The sequence below is a fragment of the Vipera berus genome (genome assembly GCF_964194415.1).
Source record: "Vipera berus genome assembly, chromosome: 2".
In the NCBI taxonomy this organism is placed as follows: domain Eukaryota; kingdom Metazoa; phylum Chordata; class Lepidosauria; order Squamata; family Viperidae; genus Vipera; species Vipera berus.
In genome coordinates this window covers 154,578,084-154,603,937 of record NC_138203.1, presented here as the reverse complement: position 1 = coordinate 154,603,937, position 25,854 = coordinate 154,578,084, and the positions used below count along the sequence as shown (strand labels likewise).

Genomic DNA, 25,854 nt, shown 5'->3' with positions numbered 1-25,854 from the left:
GGAAAGAAAAATGATAAAATTGCCTCCAGTGACATTTCCACTTTAAAACTTATGGTTCTTATTGGGCAAAACCAAGGGCAATTCTATTTTACAAAACTGTTGCCTACAGCTATGCCCTTGAAAATTCAGGTTCTTGCTTTTTAACATAAACTGGCTTGGATCAATATCGTTCTCAAATGAATTCCCAAAACACCGTATATACTTGTGTATAAACCCATCTGCAAATAAGCCAATCCTCTTTTTTTAATAAGTATACTATTAAAAATATGTGAGCTGTGGACCAGCCAACTCTGGAAATTTTCATATATTTTAATTCTCAGGGTTGTTTTATCCACGGGTAACCCACAGATCAATTTTTCATGGCATTTGGTGAAAAATTTGATGATCACAAATGGAGTTATCTGCAAGTATACCATATATGAGATATACAGGTGCTTTAAAAAGTAATATTACCATGCATCTTTGCAGATAAGCCCATCTGGATGAGGCAAACTGAATTTTTTGGATGTATTTTGGCACCTAAATTTCTCAGCTTATTCATGAGTACAAATGATAAATACGTTCTCAAACCTATGACATTTTATTCCTCTTTGCCCTTTGACGTTCTAAATCCTCTTTACCTCTAATTTCGAAGCTTTACAATTCAGGGTATCAGTTTTCACAAGCTTTAAAAGATATTTATTAATACCATTTCAAGAGTGCTTTAGTAAAACAACTAAAATTAAAATGGCATGCTTATCCTGGGTATCCTTGCACGCTTCCGCACTGTCACCCCCAACAAATACTGATCACTAGTCCTCAGAATGAATAGACACATAAGCATTCAGGAGCTAACATTGGGATCCCCTATAGAATAGGTAGGAATTCTCCCATGCCTGCAGCCCATGGTATGGGCCTTTAAATAGATGTCCTTTCACAAAAAAATAGAAGCCAGAGAACTGCCATCTACTGGTACTCTCAGTCAGTGGACTTTTAAACTACTACTTTTTCTACTTTACTTAAATTTTGTAGGGAAAATGTATGTCCTGTTTTATATTGGAAAATAGACTTAAAGTCATTGAGACTACATTGACTGGAATGGATGTCAGATGCGCACGCACGCACACACACACACACAGACACACACACTTCAGAGTTACAAATATATGTTGACAAATTGTCTTCAAGAACCATCTAATTTTTAAGCTTGAAGTCATGGTAAGCCATTGTCAGTTTTGTATTTTTGAATTTGCAAGACTGGATGCTTCCTGCAAAATGAATCCTTCATGTAAAAGGCTATCAGCTCTTTTCTTTATATAGTACCAACATTAAGACAGTTACATTTTTTTAAACTTTGCTAATGTATTCTAAACTTCTGTGTGATATATGACATGCTCCTAAAGTAAATTTGTTCCCACAATGATAAAGTAATTATGAAATGAAATAATGAAGAAAACCTTCTTTGAGGTGGGAAAAAAGGGTTTTATAAAAAATTATATAATTTGAATAATAAGAATCAGAGACGTAAATATAGAATAGGTTGAACAATGTGCTCTTAATCATCAGGATAATCAGATGTTACAATAATTGATTACATGTATGCCTTTTATTATGGTAATGGTATAATCCACTAATCTGAAAAATCAAGGTCCATCATGGCTCAAATCAGAGAGAATGATGTGATCTGCTCTTAAAATAAAATGTCTCCAATATTAGCATAACAAACTAGCAGTCTGAACACAGACTATGAGAATTTTTCTATGACCCAGTACAAATGGGGACCAAACTGCAAAAATGTGGAGCTTTGGTGAACATTTTTTTTAAATTGCTAACACCAAAATACTGAGTGAAAACTCAGAAACAACCCTAATGCAGATCCACATATATGTCATAACGTGTTACACTCCACAACCTATTAATTCCACATTAACTCTTGAGAAAAGTTATGATATAGATTAAATAGACTGAAGACTGCAACATCTTCCTAATTTCATTAACTCACAGATGAAAATTATTGACCAAGCAGTATTTATTTAGATTCAGTCCAGGTGAAGGAAATAATAAGACTATTAAGTGTGTGAATTTGAACTCTCTGACACCAGAGTGCTAAATTGAAAGTGAATGTATTTGAGCTTTAAGCACCCAAATACTTATACCTTTCTACACGTTACTATTTATATTTCACTAAGTCAATTGTCCTCAGTGTTTATCAGTAATAATCAGGGCAGGACACACAATCAACAAAAATAACATAAGATATTTAAGTGGGGCTAATTAAATCCTGGTTTATGTCAATCGAGGACAAAAAAAATCTAACTTCATGTAACATCCTGAATGTGTCCCTGGGGTACTAAATAAAATTGAGCAGAATCTTCTGCTTTCATTTTGTTTGGTTTTATAACAGATTTATTTAGCTTTACCCATTTCTGAGCCCAGCAGCCATTAAAATATTGCAGCACATTAAGTTAGTATGCATATCTTTTATAGAAAGTTCCTTAGTTATTTGAAATCAATAAGAAAAAAGTGACACAGATTTCAGTCAAACCGAGATGTCACCATCACAACGTATAAAATCCAACAGGAATGAAGGGACTGAAACCAAAGCAAATATTAGATATGATACAGCAGCAAATACAGTAGCTCGACAAAGCAAAAACAAATATCCCTGTAAATGAAGCTCAGTTTTCAAACAGTTGTGGGAAGAAACTTTAAAACTATCGTATTTTTGAAAATATCACTTGTAACGGGAAATTAAAATAAATAGTTGATAAAAATTAATTGTCCCTGATCGAAGAGATCTTTTCAAGTGTAAAGGAGGCCATGCCTCCGTTGAAGTTAAAAAAGATTTCTTTCAAAAGTATGAACAGTGTACAAGACCAAAATCGTAAAGGTAAAGGTTACCCTAATTCTTCCCCCAAATTTTTAACATATTGCTGTACAGTCTTTTATAGATTTTTCTTTCAATATATAGTGGCAAAAGGCCTTGACAGAAGATACAAGAATATAAATAACCATGTCATTCATACTACTTCCCCAAACCTTCCCCACAACTCTTCTTCCCCAAAGGCTGGGATTAATTTGGATACAGCTTTGGCAAACATAAAAATCCTCTTTAATGAAGTTCCTCAAACAAAACAGTTAGCAAAATATTTGAATATTTGTGGATAATGTCACATTTAAAGTAAACATCAAATCATGTACCAAAATCTTTTGATGGAAAAAAAGAAGAAAAATCCTTAAAATGGCACAATTCTTGTACCACTGGAAAAAACAGAGGGGAAGAAACATTTAACGTGCATAGTTGGGAGGGGGATTCAATTATTTTTCCTAAATTCATTCAATTGGATTTTTTTTAAATAGCTATTCAACTACCAAGCACCCAATATAGCAATTTTTATCATTTCATGATTTCTGTTTAAAAACCTATTAAATTAATCCCTCCAACAAGCTGAATGACTAGCTTGTCAATAAAAAAAACACACCATGAATTTTTCATCTTTCGGTTGACCACTAATTTTTGTTTAATTTCAAAAGAGTAGTATCTGGGTCTGCAGCAAAGGCCTTCACTTCATCCTAGAAAGGAAATTACTATAATCACATCATACAGATTCTAAAACTATAAAAGTCTTAGAATGCAGCATCCCTTCACAGAATTCTGATAAAACTGAATGTAAATATAAGATGCTGCATCTTTATTTTAAAAAAAAATAAACAATTTAAGCAGACATAACATACATTTGTACAATAACTGGCCATTTCTGGTACAGAAACCCAGCACAGTATGCTAAATGTTATTGAATAAATGTAAATGCTACTTACATTTTTAAATACAATTTAGACAACTTTTTTTAATGTTTATATATATTTTTTAAAGTTGCACAGTTAACTTTTCAGCTGCTAGCTTTAATGCAACACATAGATAAAGTTACATAATTTTTAAAAGTTTTTTTTCTAGGGATTTTTTTTCCTCAAACTTCTGACCCACATCAAAAAGAAAGTAAAATAGTGGAATATAATTTAAAAAGAATTAGCTTCAAGTCTAGCAGCAAAGCCATTAAACCAAAATATATTTACTAATATAAACAGAAAGAAACGATGGTGCCTGCAGGTGCAGCCCCAGCTATCTTAAATCTACTCACAGAAATAAAAATTAAAATGTCTCTACAAAAATAGTCTGATTATTTAAAATAGGAGTAGAAGCCATTGCTACCTGATGAACTACCTAGGCTAAGTTCCTGAAACAGAGACAAGGGGTCGCTATTCTTTTTTGCCTGCTCAGGAGGGGGTCTGGGCTTGGGAGGAGCCCTCAGAGCACTTGCGTAGGACATGGCAGGTTTGTTCAACCCAGCACTGGGCTGGCTGTTGCTGTTGGATTCCACAATCTGCTTGTTGGGCATGAGGGGTGGGAACTGGCCCAGATGCTGGAGTACATTGTAGTTAAAAGAACTGGACAACGGGATGTTTTCAACCTTCATCTCTTCCTCAGGGGATTTGACAGTCTTCGGAGGAACTAGAAAGAAAAGTCATCATCATCATCATCATCATCATCATCATCATCATCATCATCATCGTCATTGTCATCGTCACTGCCATTTTAACTAATAAGGACCACAAACAGATTGGAAAGCTACTTCTCAGGTTTCCAATATACAAAGATATACAAAGAGCATTACCCTAAAAGTTAAATAAAACCTGCAGGAATTTGTCAAAGGCTTCCGGTCCTGTAAGACATTTTAAATTGAAAGGATTTGGGCAATCTTTACAAGACCTATTGAAATTGTTCTTCACTTGGTTTTATAAAGATAGCCAAAGTGGTTTAAAAATATATTGCACTTTTAAGGCCAAGATTAAAAAAAATCATTGGTGTATTCTGACCATGCACAATCAAGAACGAGCAAACAAGGATACACAGCACACACACCTCAAGATTTTGTGACTCCAACTCCCAGAATTCCTGAGTCAGCATCATGATTAAAAGTGCCACTCACTCACCTAACTGTTCTCTTGGTGGGATCGCTCTGTTGGATCCGTTGCATGGAATGTTCTGATATGGGCCTGATGAAGAAGAGTTGACCCACCATTCGGGGGGTGAATAATTGAAAGAGGATGGGTTACTCTGGTCCTGAAGCTCTTGACACTGTCCAACATTATCTGGAGGAGTATTTAAACCTTCAGAACAAGCCTGGGTTGAACTAGATGACATTCTTCTTTGGTACAATGGCCTGCCAGGTCCTCTTGGTTCATACTGCATAAAAGAAGACAATGTTAAAAGTCCCATCTGAGTGTCAGTATGCATATTCTGAAACTGTCCTCAAAATAAACATGTATATTTTACTTGGTGTGATTTTATTTACTAACACAAAGACATCCTATTCTTCACATTCACCATTCTGTTATGAGAATAGGGAGATAAATAAACACTGCACTCAGCTCTTTCATTTTTATATATCTGTGTAACAGGATTAAATCACTTTTTAAAATCATTTCAGATCCAGCCTTCTTTCAGAACAGTTAATTGTATATTACATGGCACTACTGACTTTTTCTCTTTATAAGTTCCTTTTGATTCCCAATTTTTTACTTTGAACTTTTAGTTATTGTATGTTGATTACATCTAAGTTTGTCTTATACAAAATTTCCTCTACAGGGCAATTATATGACTCATCTATACTGGTTTAACTCATCCCCTGAAAATAATTTCTAGGTTGCCCTTAATAGCTAAAGGTAAAGGTTCCCCCGCACATGCATGCTAGTCGTTTCCGACTCTAGGGGCCGGTGCTCATCTCCGTTTCAAAGCCGAAGCGCTTGTCCGAGGACATCTCCATGGTCATGTGGCCGGCATGACTAGACGTCAAAGGCGCACGGAACGCTGTTACCTTCCCACCGTAGTGGTCCCTATTTTTCTACTTGCATTTTTACGTGCTTTCGAACTGCTAGGTTGGCAGAAGCTGGGACGAGTAACAGGCGCTCACTCTGTTACGCGGCACTCGGGATTCGACCCGCCAAACTGCCGACCTTCTGATTGACAAGCTCAGCGTCCTAACCCACTGAGCCACTGCGGTCCTTAATACACAGTCTATATAAACTTGTTTTGCAATACATGTTATGTTTATACCAAGCCTTTTCTTTTCTTTTCTTTTTTGAACCATTGCTCTGTTCTACCAGAGATAAAGCAAATAAGATAAGGAAAGGAAAGGAAAGGAAAGGAAAGGAAAGGAAAGGAAAGGAAAGGAAAGGAAAGGAAAGGAAAGGAAAGGAAAGGAAAGGAAAGGAAGCAAATTTGAGGAGAGCATATTTGGAATCAGAAACTACAGATGTAATCTAGTCACAAAAAGCTCTCTGCATGTACTTAGAACCATATCTTATGCAAAATGCTATTTTTAAATTTAACTTTCTTGTGGATTACCCTGAATATTTTAATGCTTTACAGGTCAATACTTAATGAATACAACCAGGAATTAAGAAAATCCATCATTAATGCAAGTTTCACTTAAAAGAGCAACTACTCACAATTCATTATTTTAATTATTATTTGAACAAGACTACCAAAACTGCAAACACGTTGAATAGAATATAACAGAAGAAGCTCAATTGATGCTGGTTATTTTTTTCTTTGTGAATGAGGTAAAAAATGAGAACATAGGTGTTTATTATTATTTAGAAAGACAAACAAGTATGGTTCTTCATTTTACGAATCATTTTTTCAATACACTTTGGTGGGTTTTCCATAGGGAAAATACACCATTAACAGAATGGTGTTGGAATAGATGGAACCAGCAACAAACAAGATATTTATCTGAATAAATAGGCATTACTTTATAGTACATTAGAATTTCTCCTTACTCCAATGATTTAACAATAGTAGTAACAAAACAATTCTCCATCGTTATCACTAAATTACATGACTGAAAGGCAGTGCAGTGTATCCAGGATTGGATTGGTGGCGTTAGCGTGGAACTTCACTCACTTGCTGGGTTTAGAATTCCAAAATTTAAAGTTCTTTTGCACCAGGCTTAAATGAGTAGATTCAAGGGGGGAAAAATACTACAACATTTTAGGAAACAGACAATAGTTCTAATGTGTAGCCCTGCTTCTAATATAAAAAGCTTATTCCTAGTGCATTTCTCAGTTAGTATTCTCTCTTTTCCATTAAGCACCAAGTATTCCTGCAGCCTATTCAAGCACCGGTGGTACTAAAATTAGAATAAGACCTATTATGAATATTTTCAGTGGATCCATTTGGAAAGCAAATATCTTATGTATTTATATCCCCCCAGTTTTTTTAAACAAATAACTCAAAGTGGTAAACATGCTTAATATATCCGTCCTCCTCCTATTTTTCCCAGAAAAACAACCCTCCGAGGGAGGTTGTATTGAGAGAACAAGACTGAGCCAAAGTCACCCAGCTAGCTTTCATGCCTAATATGTACTGGTATTGGGCTTCAGAGTTTAGTGACCGAAATCTAGTAAAGATATTTTCTGACATTTTGTGGGACATTGTGGCTGGCCTTTTCACAGGCAAAGAGATCTTCTGCATAGACCAGGGGTCCCCAACCCCCAGGCCATGGACCAGGCCCGGGCCACGGCATGCCAGAAACTGATCCACGCAAACAAAGCCCCTACCATGGGATGCAGGCAGCACATGAAACCATGCCTCCATGGTCCACAGAAAAACGTCTCTCCACGGAACCGGTCCCTGGTGTTCAAAAGGTTGGGGACCTCTGGCATAGACCACAGACACCTAAGCAGGGACTGACTGAACTGCTGCCTTTATAGCCAGGAATTTTGTCTTCCAATTGGTACAGGTTAGTGGGGTCTGGTCTCTGATTGGTTTTTTGTTTGTGCCTAGTCTGATTGGTAGTGTTGGTTCCTGACTGAACCAGTCATAATATAGCAGTTGCTTGCTATTTAAGCTGTACAGCACTTCCTTTCCTGGGATTGTGAAGTTTGTCTTTGTGGCAGAAGTTCAGGAAACTACTTCGAGTCTACTTACTTTTCTAATTTCACACTACTCTATGGGTCCCAATTCACTAAATTCCCATTTTAAACCAAATTCCCATGTTAACACACAGTTGGAACAGTTTTAAAACTATCTTACTCTCTATATTTTTCTCTAGAGGATTTGACTTATCTCAGCATGACAGAGTTAAGAGTTCCCAGACTAAGGTGTCTGCCAACCAACGGATTTCCATTTATAAAATTTATTTGTCTCCATGCCCCTCCTTTTACAAGTCCCTTGCATAGGAGTCCTGGTGTAGAGAACACTCAATAGGACAACTTAAAAATGTACAGCAAATGCAGGATTCTAATTTCTAACAATTTAATTTCTATTTAAACACCAAGCCTTGTCTAATTCCATCCAAACAGTAATCTAATAGCAGGCTGAGAGAATATTTAGATATTCTCAAATGAAGAAGAGAAAACTTAGGCCATTTCTTTTCCTGATTAGCCTTACTTTTCACATGGTTTCCCCTTGTACAGTATAAAAAATGGCTCCTCCGTCTACCAATTACTGTCAGCTTCAGAAGGGGCTCATATGCCCTCAAGTCAGTGAAAATGCAACCTAGCTGAAACAGGTAGTCTGTATATATGCTATCTAGGAACAGAAACCCCATCCATCTTGACTGGTTAACAGAAAGCCCATCCATCTTGGCTGGTAAGGGTCTTTTTCTACGCTTGCCCAGAGTTTCAATGAGGAGTTGATAAATGAGAAAGCAAGGAAGCTAACCTTGAGATAATAACAGCAGTGAATCTGCCTGGTTCACGGTTGAACAGAAAAATCAAAGAGGTTTGCTGATAGAAGGTCAAACTTCTTAATCAAGAAAAAGAATGTTGTGTTGTTTGTAATTCTTTCCTTTCTTTCAATTCATGACAGCTGTCTCCCTTATAAATACTATTAAAAGCCTTGGAAAGGAACTACCCAAACTACCCAAATAAAAGGAAACTTTCTCCATTAGATTATGTTACATTTTGTTCATGCTATTGTAGCTTTAAAAAGAAGCACTGCTTGAAAGCACTCTTGGATTTCGGAAAAAAGAGAAACCTGTCTTCATGTTTTCTTCTCTTTTATTCCTCCCTGTTTTCCCCACTGTTAATTAAATGCATCCCTACTGGATGCATTTTTTTCCTGCTACTGAAGAGATTCTCTGAGATGCATGTTCAAATAAGACTGTGTACCCTATTTGAAATTCTTGGGTGCATTTCTCAATTGCCTATAACTCATAAGTACCATGCATCTTTACATCTAGCACAATTCTGAATTGCTGTTAATACCTCTCCCAACCACTAAAGCTCTGCTACTGTTGCTATAACATCCTCTCCTTTGTTTGCACAGTCCTACTATGATTAAAGCATGCCTGTGAACAAAAAATGCATTCAAAGCTTGTATTAAAATACCATAAAGCAATAAGGACATAGCAAGGTAAACAGTGTCAAGGGTCTGCTAATTCTGGAATTTAAAAATAACAGTGCCATTGTCTTCTGCCCTGCCTGCAAGTGCTGCTAATTTTCTCAAAGAATAAATGTTTTCATAATGGAAGGCAAATACGTTGGGATCACTTCTCGCTCCCATCAAAATCTGTTTAGATTAGTCCCTTCAGCTCACCCTTGGGTCTGGATATGGAACTGAGGCCATTGATCATTCTTATAGATCAGGGGTCCCCAACTCCCGATCCGTGGACCAGTACCGGACTACCGCATTCCAGCAACCGGTCCACACAAACAACCAAAGACCCATCTGTGGGATGCACGCAGCACACAAAACCACACACTCTCCGGTCCATGGAAAAAACTTTCTCCACGGAACAGGTCCCTGATGCCCAAAAGATTGGGGACCTCTGTTATAGATTACATGGCCCTGGGCCAAGCTGGAGGAATACAACTTTCTTGGTCCTTCTTGATCTCTCAACTGCCTTCAATACCATCAGTCATAGCATTTTCAGGGGCTGGAAGCAAGAGGCTCCCAGTGGTATCTGTCTGTTATCTCTGTTGGGAAAGTGCCAGCTAGGCTGGAAGGAGGGGACAAGCTTATGCAGCTTGCAGATGAGCAATGACTCCAAGTTAGGCCCTCGCTTGACCCCTCCATCTAGCCTAGCTGGCATTTCCCCAATAATCTGCTTTTTCTTAGCTATCTCCTTTCTTTTGTTCTTCCATTTAAATATCATATTTTAAAATACAAAAGAAAAATGTCATCTACATTTTAAGATGGCCTTCTACCACCAATGGCTGTCCTATGCTGAAGACATGGCTTCCAAAAGTAGAGAAGGAGAAATAACTGACTGGTTTCTTGACATAAGATGGATTGTTATAACTGTGTTACTGAATAAAACAAAACAACACAGCAAATGTGTTAAGGGTTAACAGATATTATAAAACTGTTATCGGGACAGATATTCAGATTAGTTAAGCCATGCTATAGTCTAATATTTATAGTTCTGTAGTGGATTATGAGCAAAAGCTAATTAATTCAATTCTTTCTTCAGTTGCCTATTTAAATAATACATTTATTCGAAAACTTTTATCTTAATGGTCTAGATGAATAAAACAACAAAGCTTTGTCTTCCCCTTTAAAAAGTGACCTTTCAACAGATTCTGCTAAAAAAAAAACAAAAGAATTTTGAATTTTAGAAGAAATGGAAAAAAAAAGAAACCTGCAAAAGATCTGTAGCATTTCCATCACTATTTTCAGAGTCCCACTAAACATAAATCAAAGATTTTACTAGATGTTCATTCAAATGTCTGTCATACAGTAATTCTTGGGTCTTTGGTTGTGTTTTTGAAAAACATAAAATTAATAGGGTTTACAATAGTTATTTTGCTCCTTTGCCCAGTTTACTACCAACTTTTCTTTCCCATTTTTGGCAAATGCTGGATACCCCACTGAGGAATGCAAAAACAGAGATCTAAGATTCATATATAAGCAGCTATAATTCAGTTTTGGCTCCTGGTGACTACGTGGACAGGTTTTCTTGGCTATATTTTCAGAATTGTTGTTGGTGCCTTCCTAAGACTGAGAAGGAGTGACTGGCCCTAAGTCCCCTAGTTGGCTTTAATACCTAACACTGGAGGACTAGAACTTAACAATCTCCCAGTTTCAACTGCTTTAACTTATAATACCAAACTGGCTCCCTTGAAAAGATTGGACACCCAATTTATCATTTAATAAATCAAATCAAATCATTCAGAAGTATATCTAAAATCATTACTTTAAAAAGAAATAAAATTAGATTGCTAAAGTTGGATTTTCAGTATCTCAAAATAACTTGGCCATCTGGTAAATGGCATAAAAAGCCATAATACCTGATACTCAACCAGCTCCGGTGAAGCAGCAGCAACAACAACAAGAAGATTCTAAGATGCTATTAAACTATAATAATAATAATAATAATAATAATAATAATAATAATAATAATAATAATAATAATAATAATAATAATAATAATAATGTTGGAAGGGACCTTGGAAGTCATCTAGTCCAGCCCCCTGCTCAGCTAGGAAATCCTATACCATTTCAGAGAAATGGCTGTCCAGTCTCTTCTTAAAAACTTCCAGTGTTGGAGCATTCACTGCTTCTGGAGGCAGGTTGTTCCACTGGTTAATTGTTCTAACTGTCAGGAAGTTTCTCCTTAGTTCTAGGTTGCTTCTCTCCTTGATTAGTTTCCATCCGTTGCTTCTTGTCCTGCCTTCAGGCACTTTGAAAAATAGCTTGACTCCCTCTTCTTTTTGGCAACCCTTGAGATATTGGAACGCTGCTATCACGTCCCCCCTTGTCTTTCTCTTCATTAAACTAGACACACACAATTCCAGCAGCCTTTCCTTGTATGTTTTAGCCTCCAGTCCCCCAATCATCTTTGTTGCTCTTCTCTGTACCCTTTCTAGAGTCTCAACATCTTTTTTACCTCGTGGTGACCAAAAGTGGATGCAGTATTCCAGGTGTGGCCTTACCAAGGCATTGTAAAGTGGTATTAATACTTAACGTGATCTTGATTCTATCCCTCTGTTAATGCAGCCTAGCACTGTGTTGGCTTTTTTGGCGGCTGCAGCACACTGCTGGCTCATATTTAAGTGATTGTCCACTAGGACTCCAAGATCTCTCTCACAGTTACTACTTTTGAGCAAGGTACCCCCTATACTATACCTGTACATTTGGTTTTTCTTGGCTAAATATAGAACCTTACTTTTTTCACCACTGAATTTCATTTTGTTAGATAGCGCCCAGTGTTCAAATCTGTCCAGATCCTCTTGTATCTTAAGCCTGTCTTCTGGAGTGTTGGCTATTCCTGCCAGCTTGGTGTCATCTGCAAATTTAATGAGTTCCCCATCTATCCCCTCGTCCAAATCGTTGATGAAGATATTGGGCACTGGGCCCAGAACAGAGCCCTGGGGCACCCCGCTACATACTTCCCTCCATGTAGATGCGGTTCCATTGAGAACCACATGCTGAGTGGCCGGTCAGCCAGCTACGAATCCATCTGGTGGTAATGCTGTCTAACCCACATTTTTCTATTTTATCAAGTAGTAGGTTGTGATCTACTTTATCAAATGCCTTACTGAAGTCCAAGTAAATTATATCCACAGCATTCCTCTGATCCACTAATTTTGTCACTTGGTCAAAGAATGCAATAAGATTTGTTTGGCATGATCTGTTTTTGACAAACCCATGTTGGCTTTCAGTAATGACTTTGTTTGCCTCCAGGTGCTCGCTGATTCATTTTTTGATTATCTTTTCCAGAATCTTCCCAGGTATTGAGGTCAGGCTGATAGGTCTGCAATTTCCTGGATCCATTTTTTTTTTCCTTTTTTGAAGATGGGAACTACATCAGCTCTTTTCCAGTCCTCTGGTAGTTCCCCAGTGCTCCAGGATCTTTGAAAAATATAGTTCAGTGGTTCAGAGATCACATCTGCCAGTTCCTTGAGAACTTTGGGGTGTAATACATCTGGTCCTGCTGATTTGAACTTGTCTAGGCTGGACAGGTGGTCACTTACCATTTCTTGCCTATCTTAACTTGTGTTTCTATTCTGTTGGCACTATTTTTGATAGGTTGGTCTGTTTTTTCCCTTTGTGTAAAGACAGATGCAAAAAATGAGTTAAATAGTTCTGCTTTCTTCCATTGCTTGTCACCTTCTTGCCACTTTCACCCACTAATGGACCAATCATTTCCTTCATTTTTTTCTTGTTTTTTACATGTTGAAAGAAGGGTCTTTTTGTTATTTTTGACTTTGGTCGCAAGCCTTAGTTCATTTTGAGTCTTAGCTGTCCTCACTTCATCTTTGCAGGCTCGGGCTATTTGCTGATATTCTGACTTAGTTATGTGCCCCTCTTTTCACTTTCTATACTTGTCCTTTTTATCTTTCAATTTATCAGAGATATGCAGCCATGCTGGTTTCTTTTGAGAGCTGTTATTTTTCCTCTTTGTTGGTATTGTGCTAGAGTGGGCTTTTATTATCTCACTTTTCAAAATTTCCCAAGCTTCTTGAGTTGTTTTCCCCTTGAGGATTCTCATCCATGGAATCCTTCCCAAGCCCTCTCTAAGTTTATTGAAATTAGCTCTCTTAAAGTCCAAGACTCTAGTTTGACTGTGTTCTATTGCTTGTGCTTCCATAACGTTGAATTCCAATATTGCATGATCACTTCCTCCCAAGGTTCCTGTGGCTTCAACACCTTCTATCATTTCATCTCTGTTAGTGAGAATTAGATCCAAAATGGTCAATCCCCTGGTTCCCTTCTCTATTTTTTGAGTGACAAAGTTGTCTGCTAGGTTTTTCAGGAATCTTTTTGATCTTCCACTTGGTGCAGTTTGTCTCCCAGTTGATGTCAGGGTAGTTAAAGTCCCCCATTACTATTGTGATGTGCTTCCTACATACCTTAAGTTAGCTGACTAGCAAAAAGTTCATCTATTTCCTCTGTTTGGTTGGGCAGCCTATAGTATACACCTATGGCAATGTCATTCCCCCCCTTTTATATTGACCCAAATGCATTCAAGACAGTTTTCATCATTGTTGTGCTCTATTTCTGTAGAGATGTAGTTATTTCTTATATAGAGAGCAACTCCATCTCCTATTTTATTTGGTCTGTATCTTTAAAATAATTTAAATCCCTCTGGCTGTGTGTTCCATTTGTGGGTTTCATTCCACCATGTTTCCATAATGGCAACAATATCATATCTGCCCTCATTAACCTGAATTTCTAGTTCACCCTATTTGCTGTTCATACTCTGTGCATTGGTCTAGAGACATTTGAGTCCTTTATGACTGACTCTGTGTTTACTTTCTACATAACCCGTGTGGTGCCAGAGTTCCCCTATTGTCTTACCACCTATTTGGTTAGTGCACTTTGTGTGGCACTCGCTATTAGAAGCTTCATTTTGCTTGACAGCAAGGTTAATATCCTTGTCCACACACACATATATGTTACATGCACTGATAGCCCTATAATTTTTAGATTGCCGGGGACAGGGATGATCTTAAACTAAGACAAAACGGTAGGAGAAAAGGGAAAGAGGGAAACATAAATCAGAAGAATAAAAAAGACAGAAGAAGAGAAAAAGCGAAGAGGGATCTGCAAAGCAGAGAGGAGAATCAGCTGTGGGGCAGAGAGGAAAGCCAACTGAGGGCAGCACAACAACCGGCAGAGAGGAGAAACAGGAGAGCTGTGAAATAGTGGAGAAGGGAGGAGAGAAGAGGAGAGCTTACTGTAAACCATCCAGGCAGCCCTGTTTGCTGAAGGAAGCAGAACACTAGCACGACAGATCAGCAAACAAGAGCCACATGGCTGTGGAGCTGTTGGTGGGGGTGGTGGAACACTGCAGCACAGTAGACCAGGGTCTACAGACAACAGCAGACAAAGTGCTATAGATGGTGGTAGACCAGGACCCACAGCCAGCAGCAGACCAGGTGCTGCAGATGGTGGTAGACCAGGATCTACAGACAGCAGCAGGCCCAAGTGCTATGGATAGTGGTAGACTAGGGTCTGCAGATGGCAAAAACCAGTAAGAGGGATTTTCAAACAACAAACTCATGGAACAGGTGACTGATATTATTGTGATATGCAATACAATACAATATTATTGTGATATGCAATACAATGTATGTGCTTATGCCCAAAGAACACCCAAACTATACATGCATTAGATGTAAACTATGTAAACCAGACATGTCAAACATAAGGCCCCGGGGCCGGATGCGGCCCGCAGTGTGGTTTCATGTGGCCCACGAACCCATCCTGGAAACAGTGAGGGAATGGCCCCCACTGCCTTGGCCCTGGCCCAGGCTGGCCAGAAGCCAATGTACAATTTTGTGGTGGCCATCTATGCTGAAACACATTCAGTCTTAGCTCCACAAGGCCGTCTGGAAACAGCGAGGGTCCAGCCCCTGCTGCGTCGGCCCTGCCCACTGGGTGCACGCTGGGGAGGTATCACCCTTTGTGAGGAATGAAGAAAGGCACCATTGCCTGGAAGTGGCCAGCACATGGCCCTCCCTACTTCGAACAGGCTAGGGGCTGGGCAGCATTGCGCTTCTCTTTAGATTCATGCCACCCGGCGGAGCCTCACCGCACTGTGAGGAGAGCACTCCGCTGCCTGCCAAAACCGGGCAGGCTGGGGGCTGGGCAGCACTGTGCAGGTAGCATCGACTCTCATGCTGTTCATGGCATCCCCTCCCCCAGAGCCCACCAAGCCGGATATGTGAAGTAGGCGAGGGCCATGTGCTGGCCACTTCCAGGCAATGGTGCATTTCTTCATTCCTCACGAAGGATGCCACTTCCCCAGCTGCGTTTCTTGCCTGTTTTTCTCCCTCCCTCATCTCAAATATTTTCCCACCACAGACAGACAGACAGACAGACAGACAGAGACAGAGACAGAGACAGACAGGAAGGAAGGAAGGAAGGAAGGAAGGAAGGAAGGAAGGAAGGAAGGAAGGAAGGAATTATTATGCCCACCCAGTAGGCCACACGCACTCCAGCCACGCCCACCCAGTAGGCCACGCCCACCCTGGCCACACCCACCTGGCCCCCTGAGGGCAACCACAATGCTGATACGGCCCTCAATGAAATTGAGTTTGACACCCCTGATGTAAACTACTGAAGGAAAAAGTAACGAACTTAGAGGCAACTCTAGCCACGCCCCAATCTATGAAAGAAAGCTATACCCAAACTCAACCAATTAATGAACAAATAACTCCCAGATGATTTGACCCTACTGATAAAGCCTTGGAGGAAGACAAGTGAAGGTATGTCACACACAGAAGGAAACACAATACTCAAAGAAAGAAGCAGCATATAACTAACAAACCCCTTCTGCCCAATCCAATTCAACCAGAAACAGCCCCACTAAAACTGAGCAATCAATTTCTCCCATTAGATGGGAGAAGAAATAGATGAACTCTTTGCCAACCAGCTAACAAATGTATGTAGGAAGCACACCACAGTAGTAATGGGAGACTTCAACTATCCAGATATCAACTGGGAGTCAAACTCTGCAGCCAGTGGGAGATCAAACAGATTCCTAACCAACCAAGCCGACAACTTTGTCACCCAAAAGGTGGAAGGAGGGAACTAGACATAAATCCATACTGGACTTAATTCTATCTAATAGAGAAGAAGTGGTAGAGGGAGTTGAAGTTGCAAGAACCTTGGGCAAAAGTGACCACGTCATAGTGGAATTTAATATAACGCAAACACTAACAACAGAAAACAATCCAACCACTGTCTTGAACTTCAAAAGAGCTAACTTTAACAAACTCAGAAAGAACCTAGGAAAGATCCCATGGATGAAAATCCAAAAGAGGAAAACAACCGAAGAAGCATGCGAAACTCTGAAAAATGCGACAATAAAAGCCCAGACCAGCACAATACCACTGAAAAAGAAAAACAAGAAATTCAAGAAGAAACCAGCATGGCTGCACAAAGGTCTCTCTGACAAACTGAAAGACAAAAAGGACAAATACAAAAAATGGAAAGAAGGGCACATAACTAAGGCCGATTATCAGCAGACAGCCAGAACATGCAAAGATTAAGTTAGGAAAGGGTCAGAACGAACAAAGACTTGCAACAGAAATCATGGATAATAAAAAAAGTTTCTTCCAACATATTAACAAGAAAAAAGTCAAGGAAACTGTAGGTCCACTAGAGAGAAGATGGCAAGGAAATAACAGGCAACAGGGAGAAAGCAGAGCTGCTTAACTCATACTTTGCATCAGTCTTCAAACAAAAAGAAACTATAGCCCAACATACCAAAAAAACTACTGCAAAAGACAAATTAGAAACAAAAACTAAAATACGGTAAGTAAGAAAATGGTAAGAGAACACCTATCCGACCTTGACAAATATAAATCACTGGGGCCCGACAGATTACATCCCAGAGTTCTGAAGGAGCTGGCAGATATTATGTCAGAACCATTGCACCACATCTTTCAAAAATCCTGGAGCACCGGGGAAGTACCTGAGGATTGGAAAAGGGCTGATGTGGTTCCCATCTTCAAGAAGGGGGAAAAAACAGACCCAGGAAACTACAGACCAATCAGTTTAACACCAATACCTGGGAAGATCCTAGAAAAGATAATCAAAAAACAGATCTGCGAACAACTAGAAGCAAACAAAGTTACAACTAATACCCAGCACGGGTTTGTTAAAAACAGATCATGCCAAACCAATCTTATTTCATTCTTCAACAAAGTGAGTAAACTAATAGCCCAGCGAAATACTGTGTAGTATACTTAGATTTCAGTAAGGCATTTGATAAAATAGACCACAACCTACTCCTTGGTAAGCTAGAAAAAGGTGAAATAGACAACATCACCACCAGATGGATCTATAGCTGGCTGGCAAACAATACTCAACAAGTAGTCCTCAATGGCACTACATCCATATGGAGAGAAGTAAGCAGTGGGGTACCACAAGGTTCCTTCTTAGGCCCAATACTCTTCAATATCTTCATCAATAACTAAGATGAGGGAATTGAAGAAGAACTCATCAGTTTTGCAGATGACACCAAACTGGCAGGAGTAGCCAAACCCCAGAAGAAAAACTCAGGATCCAAAATGATCTTGACAAACTTGAACAATGGGCCCTATCCAACAAAATGAGTTTCAATTTGGAAAAAAAGCAAAGTTTTACATTTAGGTAGGAAAAATCAAAGGTACAAGTACAGATTGGGCAAGACCTGGCTTAAAAACAGTCCTAGTGGACGATCATTTAACCATGAACCAGCAGTGTGCAGCAAGCAGCAGACTAAAAAGCTAACAAAATCTTGGGTTGTACAAACAGAGGCACAGAATCAGGATCACATGCGAGGTATTAGTACTACTTTATAAAACCCTAGTAAGACCACAGCTGGAATACTGCAGCCAATTTTGGTCACCATGCTACAAAAAAGATGTTGAGACCTTGGAAAAAATTCAGAGAAGAGCAACTAAGATGATCCAAGGCCTGGAGACTAAAACATACGAAGAATGGCTGCAGGACTTGGGTTTGGCTAGTCTAACGAAAAGAATAAACAGGGGAGACATGATAGAGGGCATCAAACTATTCTCCAAAGCACCAGAGGGCAGGACAAGAAACAATGGTTGGAAACTGACCAAAGAGAGAAGCAACCTGGAATTAAGGAGAAACCTCCTAAGAGTGAGGACAATTAACCAGTGGAACAGCTTGCCTTCAGAAATCGTGGGCGCTCCATCACTGGAGATTTTTAAGAAGAGACTGGACAGTCACTTGTCTGAAATGGCATAGGTTCTCCTGCTTGAGCAAGGGGCTGGACTAGAAGACCTCCAAGGTCCCTTCCAGCTCTATTCTATTCTAACAAGGACATATGGAACCTTACCCAAAATCATCACCACAATGACCAGTCCCATTTTTCCCAGCTTGTATATGCTATCATTAAGCAGAACTCCTCACTACAGGTAGTCCTTGACTTTTGACTAGTTTAGCCCAATATTTTCATTGCTCAGCAAAACATTATTGTTTTTATTGTGGGCAATAATTTAATTCTTTTTTAACTTTTGTACTTTTGTAGTTTTAAGATATGCCCTGTTCACCGCCCTGAGTCCTTCGGGAGAAGGGCGGTATAAAAATTTAATTAAATAAATAATAAATAAATAAATTTTAAGTGAATTTTGCCCCATTTTACGACCTTTCTTGCCACAGTTGTTAAGTGAATCACTGCAGTTTTTACGTTAGTAACATGTTTATTTCATAAGTCTGGCTTCCCCATTGACTTTGCTTGTTAGCTGGTAGCAAAATGTGATCATCTGATCCCAGGACAATGCAACACACATAATAAATACAGGCCAGTTGCCAAGCGACTGAATTTTGATCATGTGACCATGGGGAGGCTATAATCGTCATGAGAAAAATGGTCATGTCAGTTTTTTCAGTGCCACTGTAACTTTGAAGTTACTAAACAAATGTCTATATGGCTTTTTTTTTTGCAACACTACAAAATGACTTGCCACTGCCTTCTTTTGAAACACTGTAACTTCCCAGTCTAGCCTATAGCCTTGGCACTTCCTGGTGGTGCCCATCCAAGTACCAAACAGGTCCAACTCCACTTAGCTTTTTTCCCCCAACACAGTTAAGATTAGCTTGGCACCAGGGCAAAAGACACAAGTATACAAACCCCACAGACTACATACCTCTTCTAAGCTATGCAGAGAAGAAGCAGATACTGCTCGTGAAGCGAGGGGGTGAAATGGTTCCTGACCAACTGCATGCTGATGATTTTGTATTTGTATAAAAGGGTTCGGTTGTGATCTATGAGGCAATGGAGGTATACCATAATGAAAGCCTTGCCCCATGAGGTGACTCTGGTGTAAATTAGCATAGGTCCATGATCCATCTGGCTGCAGGTATTTCAAGGGAGCTGGGGTCAGGTGTTCAGATGGCACTGAGAAAGGGGGATTGTACATTTGAGGCAAATGCTGCTGAAATGCTGGATTGTTAGAGATTTCAAGGTCTCTACTCTCAGAGAAATTAGGAAAGTGGCCACTGTGGTTTGAGTTGCACGTAGGAGAGAGGAGTGCTGGTGGACTTCTGGGCTGCACTTGTCTATATTGCAAAAGTCTTGATTGAGGTGGCGGCATTTCAACAAGGTCCCTGTTTTCTGTTTGATCACGGTGGGAGAGCTCTCGAAGCAAATCCTGGAATCTGGATTAATAGATAATGATTGCACAAGTGAGATAAAATGCCCTCCAATTAACAAGTAATATTGCAAGAAGGACAACACACACATTCTTTTAAAGTGCAGTTATCCAGGCAACTGGGTTGTGCATAAACTTCAGCGAAGGTAGATATCGTCACAGTGAAATTATCAATGGGTTTTTAAATTACAAATGTCAACAAAGAGGGATGTGTGTGTGTGTGTGTGTGTGTGTGTGTGTACTCATTAAAAAAATTATTAGCATCTGTAAATATAGTAAATGATCAACCAGAAATGTAAGCAACAAAAAATAAAACACAACAAAGCAACAGATACCAAAACCTAGATTTAACCATCCAAATGGGATATTAGTGCTAAATACCCATTAAATCACAAAATGTCATTTGTGGCTATTTACATCATTTGTGTAATGATAGCATTATGCCAATAACATAAATTGAAGTTAACAATTAAAATTAACATAAATTTAACTCCCTCACCCAGACTTATTTCGGAATCTGCTGAATCCACTAAATGAGGTTTCATTAGATCAAAATTTTCACTCTACATGTGTGATATACACATGATGGCAAAAACAAACAAACAAACAAACAAGCAAACAAAAAAACCCCCCAGCATTTTAAGGAAAATAAAATATTCCATCACTGTAGTTGTATTTGTTGTTAGCTGCGAAGTCGTGTCCGACTCATCGCAACCCTATGGACAACGTTCCTCCAGGCCTTCCTGTCCTCTACCATCTTCTGGAGTCCATTTAAGCTCATGCCTACTGCTTCAGTGACTCCATCCAGCCACCTCATTCTCTGTCGTCCCCTTCTTCTATTGTCCTCAACCTTTCCCAGCATGAGGCTCTTCTCCAGTGTGTCCTTCCTTCTCATTAGGTGGCCAAAGTATTTGAGTTTTAGCTTCAGGATCTGGCCTTCTAAAGAGCAGTCAGGGTTGATCTCCTCTAGGACTGACCGGTTTGATCGCCTTGCAGTCCAAGGAACTCGCAGGAGTCTTCTCCAGCACCATAGTTCAAAGGCTTCAATTCTTTGGCGCTCAGCCTTTCTTATGGTCCAGCTTTCACTGCCATACATTGCAACTGGGAAGACCATAGCCTTGACTATACGCACTTTTGTTGGCAGGGTGATGTCTCTGCTTTTTAGTGTGCTGTCTAGATTTGCCATGGCTTTCCTCCCGAGGAGCAAGCGTCTTTTAATTTCTTGGCTACAGTCCCCATCTGCAGTGATCTTGGAGCCCAGGAAAATAAAATCTGTCACTACCTCCATTTCTTCCCCATCTATTTGCCAGGAATTGAGAGGGCCGGATGCCATGATCTTGGTTTTCTTAATGTTAAGTTTCAACACAAGTTTTGCACTCTCCTTCTTCACCCGCAACAAGAGGCTCTTTAGTTCTTCTTCACTTTCTGCCATTAGAGTGGTATCATCTGCATATCTTAGGTTGTTGATATTTCTTCCAGCAATCTTAATTCCAACTTTTGATTCCTCTAACCCTGCCTTTCTCATGATGTGCTCTGCATATAAGTTAAATAGGCAGGGCGACAGTATACAGCCTTGCCGGACTCCTTTCCCAATTTTGAACCAATCAGTGGTTCCATGTCCAGTTCTCACTGTTGCTTCTTGGCCCACATATAGGTTTCTCAAGAGACAAATAAGATGGTCTGGTACGCCCATCTCTTTAAGAACTTGCCACAGTTTGTTATGATCCACACAATCAAAGGCTTTAGCATAGTCAATGAAGCAGAAGTAGATGTTTTTCTGGAACTCTCTAGCTTTCTCCATGATCCAGTGTATGTTGGCAATTTGATCTCTAGTTCCTCTGCCTCTTCGAAATCCTGCCTGTACTTCTGGTAGTTCTCGATCCACATACTGCTGGAGTCTAGCTTGTAGGATTTTAAACATAACTTTACTAGCATGAGAAATGAGTGCAATGGTGCGGTAGCTTGAACGTTCTTTGGCACTGCCTTTCTTTGGAATTGGAATGTAAACTGATCTTTTCCAATCCTGTGGCCACTGTTGAGTTTTCCAAATTTGCTGGCAAATTGAGTGTAGCACTTTTACTGCATCGTCTTTTAAGATTTTGAATAGCTCAGCTGGAATACTGTCACCTCCACTAGCTTTGTTGTTGCTCAGCTTTTCTAAGGCCCACTTCACTTCACATTCTAGGATGTCTGGCTCGAGGTCAGTGACCACCTCATTGTGATTATCAGGGACATTAAGCTCGTACTTGTATAGTTCTTCTGTGTAATTTTGCCACCTCTTCTTAATCTCTTCTGCCTCTGTTAGGTCCCTGCCATTTTGGTCCTTTATCATGCCCATTTTTGCATGAAACGTTCCCTTCATTTCTCCAATTTTCTTGAAAAGATCTCTGGTCCTCCCTATTCTATTATTTTCTTCTATTTCTTTGCACTGTTCATTTAAGAAGGCATTCTTATCTCTTCTAGCTATTCTCTGGAATTCTGCATTCAATTGGGCGTATCTTTCTTTTTCTCCCTTGCCTTTCACTTCCCTCCTTTCCTCAGCTATTTGCAAAGCTTCTTCAGAGAGCCATTTTGCTTTCTTGCATTTCTTTTTCTTTGGGATGGTTTTGGTTGCTATCTGTTCTACAATGTTGCGAACCTCTGTCCATAGTTCTTCAGGCACTCTGTCTATCAGATCTAATTCCTTAAATCTATTTGTCACCTCTACTGTATATTCAACAGGGATATGATTTAATTCATACCTGAGTGGCCTAGTGCTTTTCCCTACTTTCTTCAGGTTAAGCCTAAACTTTGCAATGAGAAGCTCATGGTCTGAGCCACAGTCAGCTCCTGGTCTTGTTTTTACTGACTGTATAGAGCTTCTCCATCTTTGGCTGCAGAGCACATAGTCGATCTGATTTCTGTGTTGACCATCTGGTGATGTCCATGTGTAAAGCCGTCTCTTGGGTTGTTGGAAAAGAGTGTTTGCTATGACCATCGTATTCTCTTGACAAAATTCTATTAGCCTGTGCCCTGCTTCATTTTGTACTCCAAGGCCAAACTTGCCTGTTATTCCGGTTATCTTTTGGCTTCCTACTTTAGCATTCCAATCCCCCATGATGATAAGGACATCATTTTTTGGTGTTAGTTCTATAAGATGCTGTAGGGCTTCATAGAACTGGTCAATTTCATCCTCTTCAGCACTGGTGGTTGGGGCATAGACTTGGACTACTGTGATATTGAATGGTTTGCCTTGGATTCGAACTGAGATCATTCTGTCATTTTGAGGATTGTATCCCAGTATTGCTTTTCCTACTCTTTTATTGACTATGAAGGCTACTCCATTTCTTCTGAGGGATTCTTGCCCGCAGTAGTATACCTGATGGTCATCTGAATTAAATTCACCCATTCCTGTCCATTTTAGTTCGCTGATACCTAAGATGTCGATGTTCAGTCTTGTCATCTCTTGTTTGACCACGTCCAGCTTTCCTTTATTCATGGATCTTACATTCCAGGTTCCTATGGAGAAAAAATCTTTACAGCATCGGACTTTACTTTCACCACCAGACACATCCACAGCTGAGCGTCCTTTCGGCTTTGGCCCAGTCGCTTCATTCTTTCTGGTGCTACTAGTACTAGCCCTCTGCTCTTCCCCAGTAGCATATTGGACGCCTTCCGACCTGAGGGGCTCATCTTCCAGCGTCATATCGTTTTGCCTTTTGGTACTGACCATAGGGTTTTCATGGCAAAGATACTGGAGTGGGTTGCCATTTCCTTCTCCAGTGGATCACGTTTTGTCAGAACTCTCTGCTATGATCTTTCCGTCTTGGGTGGCCCTGCACGGCATAGCTCATAGCTTCATTGAATTACGCAAGTCCCTTCGCCACGACAAGGCAGTAATCCATGAAGGGGCTAGGTGTATAATTTCTATCAAATGATAATTACCTTGAATATGTTGCCTCCGTTTCCTCTTCAATATTGTTGGCAAGTTTCCAGTTTGCCCTGACTGGCTGCTGATGCAGTCCCATTGACTGCTGAGAAAGGTGGGATAAATGAGGGTGGTGATGGTGAGGATAAGAAATATTGCCCTGACTGAGATAGGCATTATGCTCATTCCATTGCTGTAGTCTTGCTTGCTGTTGCCTTAAGGTTTCCAAAGCTAAATTTCCATGAATACGATCTATAAAACAGGAGGGGGGGAACGAGAGAATAATTACCCAGTTTCTATATTTAAGAGCTTTTTTTGCATACACACATGCATAGACTATCGAGCATTAGCATTTCTTGCTAAAATTGTGCTATCCTCCCCAAAAAATGTTTCAGCAGCTAGGATCCATATATTTAAATAAAAACTTACTGTATATAATATCAGATTCATAAATAACATGAAAGGAACACACTATTATACTTTATTGCCCCTTTTTAAAATCCTGAAATGAATGTTAATCTTGAAAAGGTCCTACTCCTCAAATCCTCCAGCCATGTATCAGCTTTGGTGGCTTGATTTTTATTCCTTATTATATCTAAGGAAGATTAGCTACAATGATTTCATCCTTGTTTAACATCCTGGCTAATAAGCTGATACTAGACTGCAGCTCCATTTTAAGACACAATAAAGAAATAATGTAGCCAAAATCAAACCACTAAAGCTTGCATAAGAAGGCACAACAAGCTTGGGAATAGGACATGAACACAATGCTCACGCCTAATTTTACTATAGTTTAGGTCCTAGGAAACCAAGATCATTATACCCAAAATAGCACATAGCCTGAGAATAGGCTAGTCAAGGAAGAATGCTTGCAGAAGTTACACAGTTGAAGGCTGTGGACTAAAAGACCTTCAGTTCTGTGAACAATGAAAAATAAACAGTGATTTTTGTTCAATCAGCAAAACATAAACTGAAAGGATTTCAATGCCATACAGTGGCTATAAAATACCAAACATACAATATGCCAAAAACAATTCTTTGTATTACACACCTCATCTTCACCTAAGCAGACTGCCCCAATTTACATCCTTTAATTGTAGCCATGGTTACATACCTAATGGTTCTCCTACAGACATTCCTGGAGGATTCTCTTCAATGAAGTGGTTCAAATGGGATGGCATCATGAGGTTAGGCTGTGCAATGGGTCTCAGGGGGCTACTGACATCTTGCAGCACAGATGGAGGGAGCTGTTCTAAAACTGAAGTGTCTGTACCAGGGGAATGAGGTCTATGTGGAACTGGATTTTTAAAGAAAGACTGGTTGGGGCCAGTTTGAAAGGCAGGAGAGAGCTGTGAAGATGGTGGTTGCGGCTGCTGATTTAAATGATTGTGTTGCTGGACTATCTGGCTCTGCGGAGGAGGCATTTGGTTATGTTGTTCGGACAAATGATTCTGTTGTTGACTTAAGAGGTTCTGTTGCTGTGGCATAGGATATGGCTGCCTTGAAATCTGGGCTAGATGCTGGAAGGGGCGGCTAGGAACAGCATACTGGCCTTGGGGAGGAGTAAGGTGAATGTTCAGCTGCCTGGAGTGAAGATTATCTTTGCGGTGAAATTTAGAATTAGGATAAGAAGAACTGGAACATGATTCGGGGCTTCTATTTTGGGAATTTGCTTCTAAGACAACCTGGAGGAAATTACACAAATTATTTTAGTTAAAAATCGTTTCATAATTAAAATACAACGAAATCCCCCTTAAGCAATGAAAGTACACAACAAATTATTTTAACACCAATTCAAGCATGTGATATATAAAGAAGGTGCGAAAAGCAAGATCCAGAAT

At 39.6% G+C, this 25,854-nt stretch overlaps 1 protein-coding gene across 6 annotated transcripts in view; it reads right to left on the bottom strand.

Moving 5' to 3' along the window:
• Positions 1-1,450: 1,450 nt before the first annotated feature.
• HELZ (helicase with zinc finger) overlaps positions 1,451-25,854 on the bottom strand; it is a 169,778-nt gene continuing 145,374 nt past the window's right edge. For all 6 annotated transcript variants that reach the window (XM_081317976.1, XM_081317978.1, XM_081317977.1 and 3 more), the window contains 5 exons: positions 25,128-25,698; positions 24,031-24,265; positions 19,603-20,113; positions 4,972-5,224; positions 1,451-4,489 (listed from right to left, as the gene is read on the bottom strand). In XM_081317976.1, coding sequence (XP_081174102.1) covers positions 4,158-4,489; positions 4,972-5,224; positions 19,603-20,113; positions 24,031-24,265; positions 25,128-25,698 — 1,902 coding nt within the window. In that variant the 3' untranslated portion in view covers positions 1,451-4,157. The remainder of the gene's footprint in view (positions 4,490-4,971; positions 5,225-19,602; positions 20,114-24,030; positions 24,266-25,127; positions 25,699-25,854) is intronic.